The sequence below is a fragment of the Coturnix japonica genome, chromosome 1 (assembly GCF_054131305.1).
Source record: "Coturnix japonica strain WE chromosome 1, WE-NBRP24, whole genome shotgun sequence".
NCBI classification, from domain to species: domain Eukaryota; kingdom Metazoa; phylum Chordata; class Aves; order Galliformes; family Phasianidae; genus Coturnix; species Coturnix japonica.
The window spans coordinates 113200475-113212773 of NC_140663.1; the positions used below are offsets into that span (position 1 = coordinate 113200475).

At 38.6% G+C, this 12299-nt stretch overlaps 1 protein-coding gene and 1 long non-coding RNA gene across 13 annotated transcripts in view; one reads left to right on the forward strand and one right to left on the reverse strand.

Annotated features, from left to right (window-relative positions):
• LOC146762654 (uncharacterized) overlaps nucleotides 1-12299 on the forward strand; it is a 30963-nt gene that overhangs the window by 3387 nt on the left and 15277 nt on the right. For both annotated transcript variants that reach the window (XR_014940635.1, XR_014940634.1), the window contains exon 2: nucleotides 3314-3418. This is a non-coding gene — a long non-coding RNA (uncharacterized LOC146762654). The remainder of the gene's footprint in view (nucleotides 1-3313; nucleotides 3419-12299) is intronic.
• The window catches only part of FRMPD4 (FERM and PDZ domain containing 4), a 325110-nt gene continuing 315907 nt past the window's right edge, over nucleotides 3097-12299 (reverse strand). For 4 of the 11 annotated variants that reach the window (XM_085531757.1, XM_085531769.1, XM_085531775.1 and 1 more), the window contains exons 14-17: nucleotides 9958-10096; nucleotides 8366-9421; nucleotides 6794-8065; nucleotides 3576-5511 (exon numbers count right to left, since the gene is read on the reverse strand). In XM_085531757.1, coding sequence (XP_085387883.1) covers nucleotides 5507-5511; nucleotides 6794-8065; nucleotides 8366-9421; nucleotides 9958-10096 — 2472 coding nt within the window. In that variant the 3' untranslated portion in view covers nucleotides 3576-5506. Of the gene's footprint in view, nucleotides 3432-3575; nucleotides 5512-6793; nucleotides 8066-8365; nucleotides 9422-9957; nucleotides 10097-12299 lie in introns of those variants that run through there. The other 7 variants (XM_085531742.1, XM_085531732.1, XM_015887144.3 and 4 more) reach the window with 3 other exon arrangements.

The window sequence follows — 12299 nt, forward strand, 5'->3', positions numbered from 1 at the left end:
TAATCTACAAGAAAGCGGGATTGACATTTAAATAGCAAAAACAAAACAAAACCATAAAAATTGAACAATTCTATTATTTTTAATGGTGAGTGCCTTGTGGTCTCTGTTGCTTTGGCAAAAATCTGATTATGAGAACAAGATAGGGATCTTCCATAAGTAGTGCAGTAGAAGACTGGGATTGCTTTGTTCCATTTACTTCCTTTTTTTATACACAAAGGAGATGTTCCTGAACTTGGAATGGCAGCTTATAAAGACAGGCTAACGTTAATGTCACACGCTCACCAGCAAGTTGTGACATGAATCAAGTTTACAGTTTGCACCAGTTTAGCCCTTCATATAATGCAGCTCTCTGGCCTCTAACATATGCTACAACATTTCTGCAGCCACACACTACCAAATAAAATTAATCCCTGATAAAATACTGCAAACTTTATCTGGAATTCAGTGTCATCATAGGGTGACTCAGATACAAAGTGACAGAGTTACTGAGAGGCCAATTTCTTAGCTTCAGATAATGCTCGAGTCTAAGAGAAATTAGTATCTGATGTCTCGGGTGAGCAGTGAGGCCATCGTGCAGCATTTTGGCTCCCCCAGTGGTCATGAAATGATTTAGTTCCACTTCAACAGGAGGCAAAATGTCAGTATGTAATTTTGTTTCTCAATTTCAAAGTGGTACTTTGCCAAATGCTATTTTAGAAAATAATCTGAACTCGTGTATGTAAAAATAAAGATATTTACAGTGTTGTCAAGTAAAACATTACTAAACATGAAGTATACTACAGACCAAAGTATCTTATTCAATATTTCATTACCACTTAAAATCAAGAAGGAGGCTGAACTGGTAGCACTTCTTGACGACTTGAAATTGAGACATACATTTATTGCAGGAATCAACGAGGACACCAAACAGGAAAACAGAGGTACCTTAATGCTGAAGATTAAGCAAACCAGGTTATAATGTGCCCCGGTGGCGCAGTGGTAGGAATGCCGCGTTGCAACACCAGAGGCCTGGGTTTGAATCCCCCCTGTGGCGCAAGTGGTAGAAGTGCCGCTCTGATACACAGGAGGCTCGAATCCCGGGGGTTGGACTCAATGATCTCTAAGGTCCCTTCCAACCCGCACGAGACTATGATACTATGATACTATGATAATTCATCAGTAACTGATGTGCAAGGTAATGCAGTTCAGAATTACTAACAGTTATCACAGTTACCATCTGGTGGTCATGATAAGCAGAAGAAAAATGAAAATACTTATAAAATATGATTGTGAGCCAGAAATCTAGTATGCTTGTGCATACACATGATTCTAGGGGACCACAGATAAAATATGACCAGCAGGGATTGGAAAGTACTTATGCCATTGTGCAAAGTCCTCATAAGGCAGAATTTAAAAGCTTGCACATAATTCTGTATGGAAAGATTAGGAAAGAGAAATTCACACCATATCAGGTGGGGTTATCACAAATCCTGGGGAAAAGAGAAGTTGAATCTGCCTTATATGAAGTGACTTGGAGCTTGGGAAGATGATACGATTTATCAAAATTGGGACAGAAATATAGCTGTGGTTTATGAACTCACACCAGTGAGTCCAGGGTGGGGGGGTGGAGGTGGGGGTGGGATGGGAGGGTTACTGTGCTGGTCAGGGGCTGGAGCATGTATAAGAAAGCCTGAGGAATTGGGTTTATTCAAAGAAGGTTCAAGGTAAACTTGCTTGCAGTCTGACAGAAGGACAGCATAGAACACAGAGCCTGATTCCTTTGAAGTGGGGATAGATATAAAGAAAGAGGTTGGAACATGGAAAACTCTGACTATAAATAAATGATTTTTTTTTTTTTTTTTTTAACCATAAGGATTCTCAAACATGGGCCTAGAGAGGGTGTGGAACCTCCATCATTGAAGGGTGTCCAACATTCAACTCTACAAGGTCTCAGCAAACCAGTCTGATTAGACTTGCTTTGAGCATGGTTTGGACTAGATGAACTCCAGAGGGGCATTTAAAACCCAAATGATTCTGCAATTCTATGAAAAGGCATAAAAAAAAAAAAAAAAAGAAAGAAAAAAAAAAGAAAAAAAAAAAAAAGACCATGGTTAATTATAGAGAGCAAAAATAAGCAGGCTCCTAATCTGAACATTTCTTAAATAGTAAGGGCAACAAAAATCTAGTTACATTTAAAATACAATTTGATGTAATTATGAAAGGAGTGAAATGAAAATGACTGGACTAGCAACCCTGAAAGAGCCTCGTGCCTATGCTCTATCTTGATGCCCAGTTCTGCTGACTCTATATTTCCAGATAACTGATGAAATTCTTTCATAAACTCATAAAGCAGTAATGGGATATGCATATTAAAAAAAAATTAGCATCTTTTCATCAGTATAAAATACTCAAAAAACATAGTAAAAAAATTATCTGGCAGCCACAGGGAAAGAGCAGCACACTCAGCCCTACTGTGAAAGTGACTCTCAGAATGAGAGCAATAACGCTCAGCAGTATGTAGGACTCGCTGCCATCCCTCACCATCAAAGTAATTAATCCTGCAGTCTGTCTCTGAGCAGCAGTCAAGTAGTGGACCCACTGGTCCTCATGCAGAATGAGTTGGCCTAGGAAACCCAATTTTTCTAGTACAGAAAACAAAGTTCTTGATATTGAGTTTCTGGGGATGTTTCTCTGAAGTCAAAGAAAAAACACTTCTCTGGGTTTCACAGCGAAGTGCATTATTCCAAACAAGGAAAAACCTTAGCAAAAGTGTAATTTTGTTGGTTCAGTCCTCCTCATCCAGCATAGAAAGCTTCACGCTTGCTTCAGCTGAGTGGAAAAGTCTCCAAAACATATGGTAATATTCTTTATATGCGACATTATGAAAAATGGATGAAAACTACCCATACCAGTTTGGAGAAAGGTATTTTGCACTTTTCTTAAGGGCTGCTGCTGCTAAGTGGCTGGAAAGATTAACAGATGTTCTTGATAAAGCCTACTTGCCACGTGAAACAGAGCTTTTGGTTGTCTTTCTAACGCAAGTCTACAAAATGTTTGGAAACCAGATTGGGACAGATTGCTCACAAATTGCCTTTGTCATCACTCAGAGAAGGACTGTTTCTGGCTTGAAATATTTCATAGATATTTATTGTATTCTGAAAACTTCATTTTATTTCTAACTTATTTACAGTTAAACATTCAGAATCATAAAATATGAAGTATAAAATATTTAACAAAATAGATGCAGTTCATGTTGTTCAGATGCACCATAGATTTATGATGAAACAGTAAACAGCACAGGAATTTCCTGACGGTCGTGTCTCTCATTTACCAGGGCACATCCACCCTATACATTCTGATCTGCTCAGTATGGCATCAAATTCTCCTTTCAGGGACCATCACCATTCTGGTTCCTATGACCTCAGTCTGTCTTCCGCAGGTACGTTCACTGTCTGAAATGCAACACTGTAATGTTCAATACATCAGATAGATACCCTCTAAACTCGGTATATTCAATACCTTCTATTTTTTTTATATATATTATTTTTTAAATATAGAACTTTCTAGAAAAGAAGAATCAGGTAATTCAGGCAATATGAACAAAAGAGTCATTTATTATATATATATTCTCTAGTAACTTATAATAGTCTCTTGGATTTTAAATGTCTCTTCGCTATTTTCAATGCTTAAAAATTATAATTTTAAAACATTAAATATTGTGTTATATACATTATGATCTCATTTTTCATTTCTAAACACGGAGCATTCTCCAAGTGAAAACTTGGATGAAACAGAAAACAACTTAATTGACATAACAGACTTTAAAAGTTCACTTCATACAACCATAGATTTGACTATATGAAAAATAGCCAAAAGTCAATTTGCTCCTCTACAGGATTTTTTTCTGTTTGTTTTCCTGGTTGTGGGGAGAGGGGATTTTTTGGCTTTTCTTTTTGTATAAACGGAAGGACAGATCTGGTCAGCACTGTTGTCAGTGTTCAGTGTTTTATCATATTTTTAACTGCTTACCTATTTTATATAAAATAACAAAATATACAGAGAAAGCTGGATTTGTTACATTAGTTCATACACATAAAGTAAATAAAAGGTTTTTAGTTGTTTTTTTTAATGTATGGCTTTGCAAAGGTAGATTATGAAGTGACTTTTGTATTTTATTTGTTTAAAAGCATTTTAAGAGAACGTGTTAGTGTGCTTACAATAGCGGCCATGGTAGTTGAATGTCGAGCCAAGAGTTTAATGCTAGGATCACTGGAGGTCTTGCCTGACACGGCTTCTGCAGCCTTCAGAAGACAAATGTAGTTTATTACAACCTCGTCTATCTTAGCTATAATTTCCTGCTGCTGAGTTTCAGAGTTCATGACTTTAACTAAACGCATGCAGGCTTCTGTTAAGCAACAGAGTACTTGAAAGCTGGAAGTCATAGCTAAAAGCATTTCCTCAGGGCTTTTATCAGCCATGGCCATTTTCCTGCAGGCACTTCCCAACTGTCTAGATTCCATAGATAACAGTTGTTTGTACTTAGAAAGTTTAAGGTCATATGTTTCGGGATGTAAATCTTCTCTCTTGCCCATACTTGCTCGGACCAGTGAGAGTAACTCATTGGCATCCTTTTGTGCTGCAATAAATCCATCAGGCATTTCATACATCTTCTCTTTCATCACATTTATTCGCGCTATTCGTGCATCGAAGGCCACATCATTGAGATTCACATCAATTTGGCCACCTTGGGTGTCAGCACTGCTCTTCTTGTGTTCATTAACTGCCTCATCCTGTGGGAACTCATCAGCTTCCGGGGACTCCAAGTCCTTCTGTTCATTTTCACTGGAAAAAGACTGACTGGCTGGTTCTGCGAGCTCACACGGGATCTCCGGTTTGAAGAGACATGAGAGCTGATGGCTTTCGTTTCCATCATCTTCATCATCATTGTCATCATTTCCTCTGCTCAGGAAGCAGTAGCTAAAGGGACCACGACACCTCCAGGTACTGGTGTCCAGCTTCCGCAATGGCAACGCTCGACACTGCTTGGAGTCCTTCTGACTGGCGCCTGTGCCCGAACACCTCTTACTGTCCTTCCTATCAGTGCTGACATATACACAGCTCTGGGAGAAACTTTTTGACAGCTTTTTGCCCGGAGAGAGTTCCACCTTTCTCTCGGATCTGGATTCTTCCCTTTGGGTAGTATCCATGCTTTTCAAGCTGGCTGTGGCTGCCTTACTTTCAAACAGCATCTCAATGCCTGCAGATCCTCCAATGATGCTGCTACTGCGTCTCAGCACTTTCCTGTTGTGCGGCATCCTGAGGCTTCCACCTATCATGTCATATGGCCGTAAACTAACTGTTGTCCCACAAGCCTGATTTACTTTGGGAATGTCACAAGAGTCTTGATTTTGACTTGGCACCTTTGATTCTGATAGCGTGGATGATAGCATGATGGAGTCAGCTAGAGGCTGTCTAGGAAAAGCTGCAGGCATGCCTCCTTGTCTTCCCTTTTCAGGCTCTGTGAAAGCTACACTAGGGGTAGTAGAAGAGCAGATAGAATAATTAAGCATCACCCTGATAATATTGAGAGATGAAGATTTTAAGTATCTTTAATAGTAGGGTAAATTGATTGCTGGAGCTTTCCAGTGGTCTCAGTTTCTCAGAGTATTTCACAAAAGCAGGCATCGCTAATTCCTCATATCTTTTGTATTTCACTACGCCTTCCAAAATCTATTAACAAATTTTTACTTGCCAATACTTCACCGTTCATCCTACTACAGCGCAAACTGAAAAAAGGGAATAGAAAACCACCTATAAAACTTCTGACAGGTCCCCCAACATTCAAATTGGTTGCTTTCTATTAAATAATTAAATGAATATTTTCAGATTAAATACCTTCTTTAACTATGCCTATGAGAGCAGGGAGAAATGCATTCATGGTAATTTTGGTTTGTTATGTTAAAGTTTTTTTGGCAGAGAATTCAGAGAATTTCTTACTCTTGTTCCTAGTCTGCTCCTCTTTCAGATTTTCATGCATTCCCACACTACTGCTACATGTGGGCTGCAAATCAAGAAGAGGGAAGTGTTTAAAACCCAAAGGAAAGCATTTCCAGTGCTATCACTGAAGAATGGTGTTTTTTGTTTTTTTAAACAATAAGTTCATTAAGACGCTTGAAATTGAAACTTCAAAATGTGGTAATGATTCACTATGTACGTTACTCTTAAAAGAGTAACACTGTCAGACGGTGAAGTAAATACATGCTTGATATTGACTGTTTCTTGCCTTTACAGTTAGAGCTTTTTACTCATACTGCTGTGCTTTTGCCAATCTGCTAAAATAGCAAAAAAACACCCCAACAAAACAAATGAAATACTGTTTTTTTTCTCCTACATTAATATAACTTGTGAAATCATCTTATAATCTAAAAAATATTCTAGAACTCAAATGAACATGGATTTTGGAGAGCTTCCTCTGAACACCTTTTCCCCTATACCTCTACATAACTATCTCCCAAATATTAGATATAAAACGTAGGAGACTTATTCTTAACTGAAATGATATTCTTTTTCTTTTTTTTCTTTTTTTTTTTTTTTTTTTTTTTTTTTTTTTTTAAATTAGCACTTTTAACCAGTCCTTATAAACATCTCAACATGTATTAATGAAGTGAATACATGCAGTAAAGTCTAATCTCACCACATGCTACGGATTGCTGATGTAGTTTCAGGTAAAGAGAATGCAAACATCAGACCCAATCTTCAACCTTAACATGCAACTTTAAGAACAAACACAAGAAATGCTTTATTACTGCTGTACCTGTAGTTTCTTTTATCTTGGGGATCCGATGACATCCTTCCCTCAAAGTGCCAAACAGTGGCTCAGCATTAATTGCTGAATGCACAACAGGCACTGTCATCCTGTGACACACAGCTTCAGGCTGCTGATGCAGGTCCTTGTATGTTGTTCCATGGTTTGGAAGAATGGCAGCTCTTTCATCAGCTGGAATATAGGCAATGCCCTTCATTGATGGGTCAGAGATAACGTGCTTAACATCAGAGCTACAAAGGGGAGATTCAATGGGGGTAGCACATGTGCTACTGCCTGTGCTGCATCCTGCATCCACCGAAGAGCACTGAGAGCTCTGGAGTGAGAAATGGCCTTCACTTTGTAGAGATGACATGCGCTTAGCCAAGTGATACTCACAAAGTCTAGCCACACTCTGCTCAGCTTCTGGAAGCTTTGAAGGATGGTCATCTGCAGATAAATCGGTATCCTCTGCATCATTTAGGTCTTTGGCTGAAGACACAGGAGTCATATCTGACAAAAAGTTTTCACCTTGGCTAAGCCCTGAGGTGTCATCCTGATCCACCTCAGGATCCACTTCATCCTTACAGTCAGTTTCTGCTTTACCACGGACAGGAACTCTTGGAAAAGTCTTCCCGTTCGCTGCTTCTGGGCTTGGCTTATCTGCTGCCCCATCATCGGCACCATACCACCTTTGGCGAAAAGCAGTTCTCTCCACATTGAAAGTGCTTAGGCGTTGACTGTCTCTTGCTGAAATAGTTCCAAATTTAGCTTTTAGTTCTTCATCAGTCTCTGCTTTTTTAGTTCCCTGTTGCTTTTTCACAGTAGCATTCCCATCAGAGGATGCTTTTACTTCGCTCTCCGTCATCTTACTTTTCCTTTTACTAGTGCAAGAATATACCAAGGATCCCATGTGCAATTTGCTAAAATAATCAGTGACAGATTTTGTTTCCATAGTCTCTGGCTCCATTTCCATGTTATCCGAATGAAGAATCTGCTTTGAAGGCACAACTTTTGATTGCAGGTCTGCAGCCTGGCGACCAACCAAAGGCTGTGAGGATTTCATACCTGGCCCTCCAGCCTGACTCTTAGCAATGGGGAATTCAGTCTGCTCTTCTACAAGAGGTTGGTAGCCTTCACTTGTGGTCAAAAACATGCGTGCAGTGTTTTCTGAGTGTTTCTGTGCTGCAGCTAATTCAGAACTTTCAGTCATTTCAGAGGAATTTGTTTCATTGCCAGAATCTGAAGATGACTCAGGGCTATATGCTCGCAAGATAGCTACACCTGCAAGCCACAAAAAATAAGAGTCAATTAATGACAGCAGCTGAAGCACCTGGACAAGCGACAAGCAAAGGCGTGTGTTATAGATAAAAATATTCTTTGTAAAAATACTCTGACTTTATTGCACAGTTCCCAGGACAGGTAGCTTAATAACATTAACAGCAGTTCCATTACACAATATGGAATATGATGTATGGAAAATGATGGCCAAAAAAAAAAAAAAAAAAAAAAGGAAAACCAAAATGGAGTATTGGATGAGATGGAATGATTTTCAATGAATAAACGTAACTATCGTGAAAGAACCTGAATTGTCACTCGTCTGCTGTTCCTCTGACGCAGCCAAAGCTTCTAGTGCTTGAAGAGTAGAGACTACAGCATCATCTAGCCCCTTCTCACACTTCCCCTCTGTATTAGTAGGGACAGCATCGATAAGCGACACTGGAATGTCATCACTGCCTAGATTACTGGCTTGCTCCTTGTCGTCTCTAGGCTGTGTTGCTTGATTCTGAGAGTCTTCCTCATCTGAACTGTCCCTGAAGCCAGGTGGAGGAGCAGCAATGGCCATGTTTAAGGTATGCAATAGGAAATCGTCTTCATTATCATCACCTTCTGGAGGTGGAAGTGAAGTCAAATCAATAATGTCATCATTAGAACCAGAAAGGCTGAGAAGAGCAGGCCTATTGATTTCTCCTACCATAATGTCTTCTTCACAGCTTACTTCATCTTCATCTTCGGCATCATCCGTGTTTTCTGCATAACAAATATCATGCAGCAAAGGCTCTTCTATCCCTTCTGCAGCTCCAAATATTTTACCATCACTTATGGTTGCGTAAACAGCATTTGTAGCAAACTGAATGCTTTCAGCATCTGGTGACAACTCCAGACCTTTAATGTCATTGGCATTATTAATATAAATGGCTCTTTGTTTTTCTAGTACTTCTGGACTTTCATCCAAAAGCCTTTCATAGCCAAGAGTCTGGGGATTGATACCATCCAAGTTGTGATCTCCAAATATAAAGGAAACTTTTGCTCCCCTAGGAGAATCCTGTGCTTTCTTGCTAGATTCCAAACCTGAGAGTGACAGTAGCGAAGGCTGATTAAAATTTCTACTTTCTTCTGTGTCAGTGGGGTCTTGCTTGGTCAGATGCTGATCAAATCCACCTGAATTATAGGTATTTTCTATGTACAGATGTCTGTGTTCTTTTTGACATAACAGACTTTCAGAAACATCTATAGCCTTCTGTTTAGGATCACCAAAAGACATTTGAGTCTCTTGATCTTCAGCCAGGAACGTGGTAGTTTTTGGTACACAGTTCCACTCAGAAGCAAGGAGGTTATGCTTCCCTCTATTTTCAATTCCTGACACATGGGAGAAAAAAAAAACCCAACAATTAGTTAAACAATAACTTGCTAATACTGAGCAATGAACATTCTGAACAGGACAGCTAGGCCATCAAACACTTCACAAAAGTGTTCTGAAGCTTGCTTTTGCTCTGAGATAAATAGCTGTTGATTTAATGACCCAAAGTTTAACTTTTGTAACTTAGAGCAAAACTAAACCACAGCTAGGTACAGATGCTATTCCAGGAGCAGGAACACAAAACCAAATTCGCAGCTGGTTTCCCCAACACCAGGTGTATTCTTATAAAGATATACGTATGCAACACAATAATGTTCATAGGTAGCATGCATCTGTTTCACTACACTTATGAAAGAAATTCATGCTATCAAAGACTGAGTATCAGAACATCATAAAGCTGAACGAGTACGCTGTGGTGCCAGGTCTAAGGCAGCAACCCTCTCATTTGGCATTTGTATTTATCTGGAGTGTACTGGCTTAAGCTGACTTCTGCTCTACATCTGTGATCATCATTATCACACTGCGCAATGAATACCTGTTTCTCGGTTCCCTGCATTTTTCTTGTTGGCCATGTTGAATATGGAGCGCCTTGAGTCAACCAGCAGTCTATAGTATCCAGCTGTTAAGCAAGCAAGGTTCATTGCATCTGATGACTCCATCAGTAGTGTAATAGGCTGAGAAGAATACAACCAAGTCTTGGTTAAGGCTGTTCCTTCTCAATCTGTTTACCCGCCGACTATATTACTGCACAGAATTAAAGGAAATTACACTGCAAATACCACACTGAAAAATACACAATAATTTATTTTCCTCACTACTAACATCAAGCAATACCAAATATTTTAACGGAGGAACTTATAAAAGTAGATAAATATTCAAAAGGAGGGTGAAAAGAAGACAGAGCCAAGCTCTTTTCAGTAGTACCCAGCGAAGACAAGAGGCAACAGGCAGAAACTAGAACAGAGGAGGTTCCCTCTGAACAGCAGGCAGCACTTTGTGTGGGTGATGAAGCAGTGGCACAGGATGTCCAGAGGTTGCGCAAATAAAAGACAGATCTCTAAGAACTGTCTTTTATTTGTTTTCCTTTTGCCACAGTAAAGAAAATAAACTTTTGTTTACATTTCTGGAGACTTTAAAACCAAATTCATTCTGAGGTGTTTATCTCCCTGAACTCACAGAGGAAATAGGAATTGCAACATCCTATCCATGACACACAGGTAGAAGTTACACAGCAGACAAACCATTACAGCAGTGACACAGTTCATACAGCTGTATGGACTTTTGCAACCTGAAGGCAACTGACTGTGATGGAGGAAATGGCCAAAACATAATTTATGTTCACAGCTTACCACCAGTCTCAAAACCGCTGTATGAACAGTTTTCAGCAACAAGGAAAAAACAATGCATTTTGTTTTCTTTAAAGTATTCTGTGCTACAGTATGAGGTTCTATTCAATGCATGCTTCTTTCAAAAGAATTCAAATACAACTGTAAAATTACTTGCAAATTACTAAACCTACAGCAGGCTACTTAATATTTTTCCTTTTGGGTGACTACTTGAAATGTTACGAGTATCAATCTCATTTTTTTTCTGCAATGATTGACAGAAACAGACAATCTCCATAGAAGCCTCAGATTGCTGAAAACAGTGTCGCGCATTGCTGTTAATCCGAAGAACAGCCTTGTGACAGTTAGTTAGATTTTTATTGGCTGCTTCTCCCAAGTGATTTGTGGTTGAGAAGACATTACAAGGAATCAAAAATAAAAGAAAATAACTGCATGTTTGCTATGAAAATGACATTTATTGGTATACTGGAATCTGGATATATGAAACTGATAGCTTAGCATATGCTAAGGTACGAAAACATCAGTTGAGAGTAGCTGTGTGTGCCCACATTTACTCTAGAAGAAACTTACATTCCATACTACTTCCCCACACTCTTTTGTTTTGTTTTGTCATATCAATCCATGGCCTCCTAACTTTGTAATTTTGATGTTAAACGAATGTCTCTGGGTTTAAGACCACATGCGTTGAAAGGCAAGGACATGGGGATTTAGATGGGGATATCCATGGTTTGCAATAAGACAACAACAGTATTATTATATATATATATATAAAGTCATGTTAATATAAAATTCCATGGCATATAGTACCACATTTTATATGCAAGAAGATGGGAATAATTTAATTTCTCCATTACTTTCTCCATCAGAAAGACAGGATAACAGCTTTTACTCAAAAGGTCTGCAGGCTATGGGTTTAGCACAATATTACAAGCGAAGAAGCCTGAGATGCTCACATTGCTAAATACAGTGAAAGAGATGCTGTCAAAGGGTATCTATTAATTTATAGTAGTGTTTTCTCATTGACTTAAATACAGGGGAACACTTTCAGGTCAGTAAGCCTAAAGCATTCAAAGCAAAAGCTTAGTAAAATATCACTTGTGTATTTTATTTTTTTTTAAAATGTAAATCTCCATCATTAAAAAGGCTTACACAGGACTATTTAGGCCAATTTATTTTAATAGGCTCTATTTATTTTAATAGTATATTTAAGTTTCAAGTATAATGAGAACTCTTCCTTTAATCTCTCATTGTTGTAGTTTATGCTCTACAAAGTCTTTGAAGCTTTTCATTTCACAGTCTAATAGGAGACATACAAAGAAGATCCGAGACAATACAACATATAAAACTACAGCCATTGCCACTAAACAGCACAAATGTAAAGCGTTAGGTGGGATTGCAGAGAAATGTAATGACTGTAGGTAAATGAATAACATCAAATAATGCATAATTAACGGCAAAGAACTTAATTAGGACTTTATGGACTAACAAAAAATGAAGTGCCTTTTTACAGGTTATTTCACTGGTAACCACT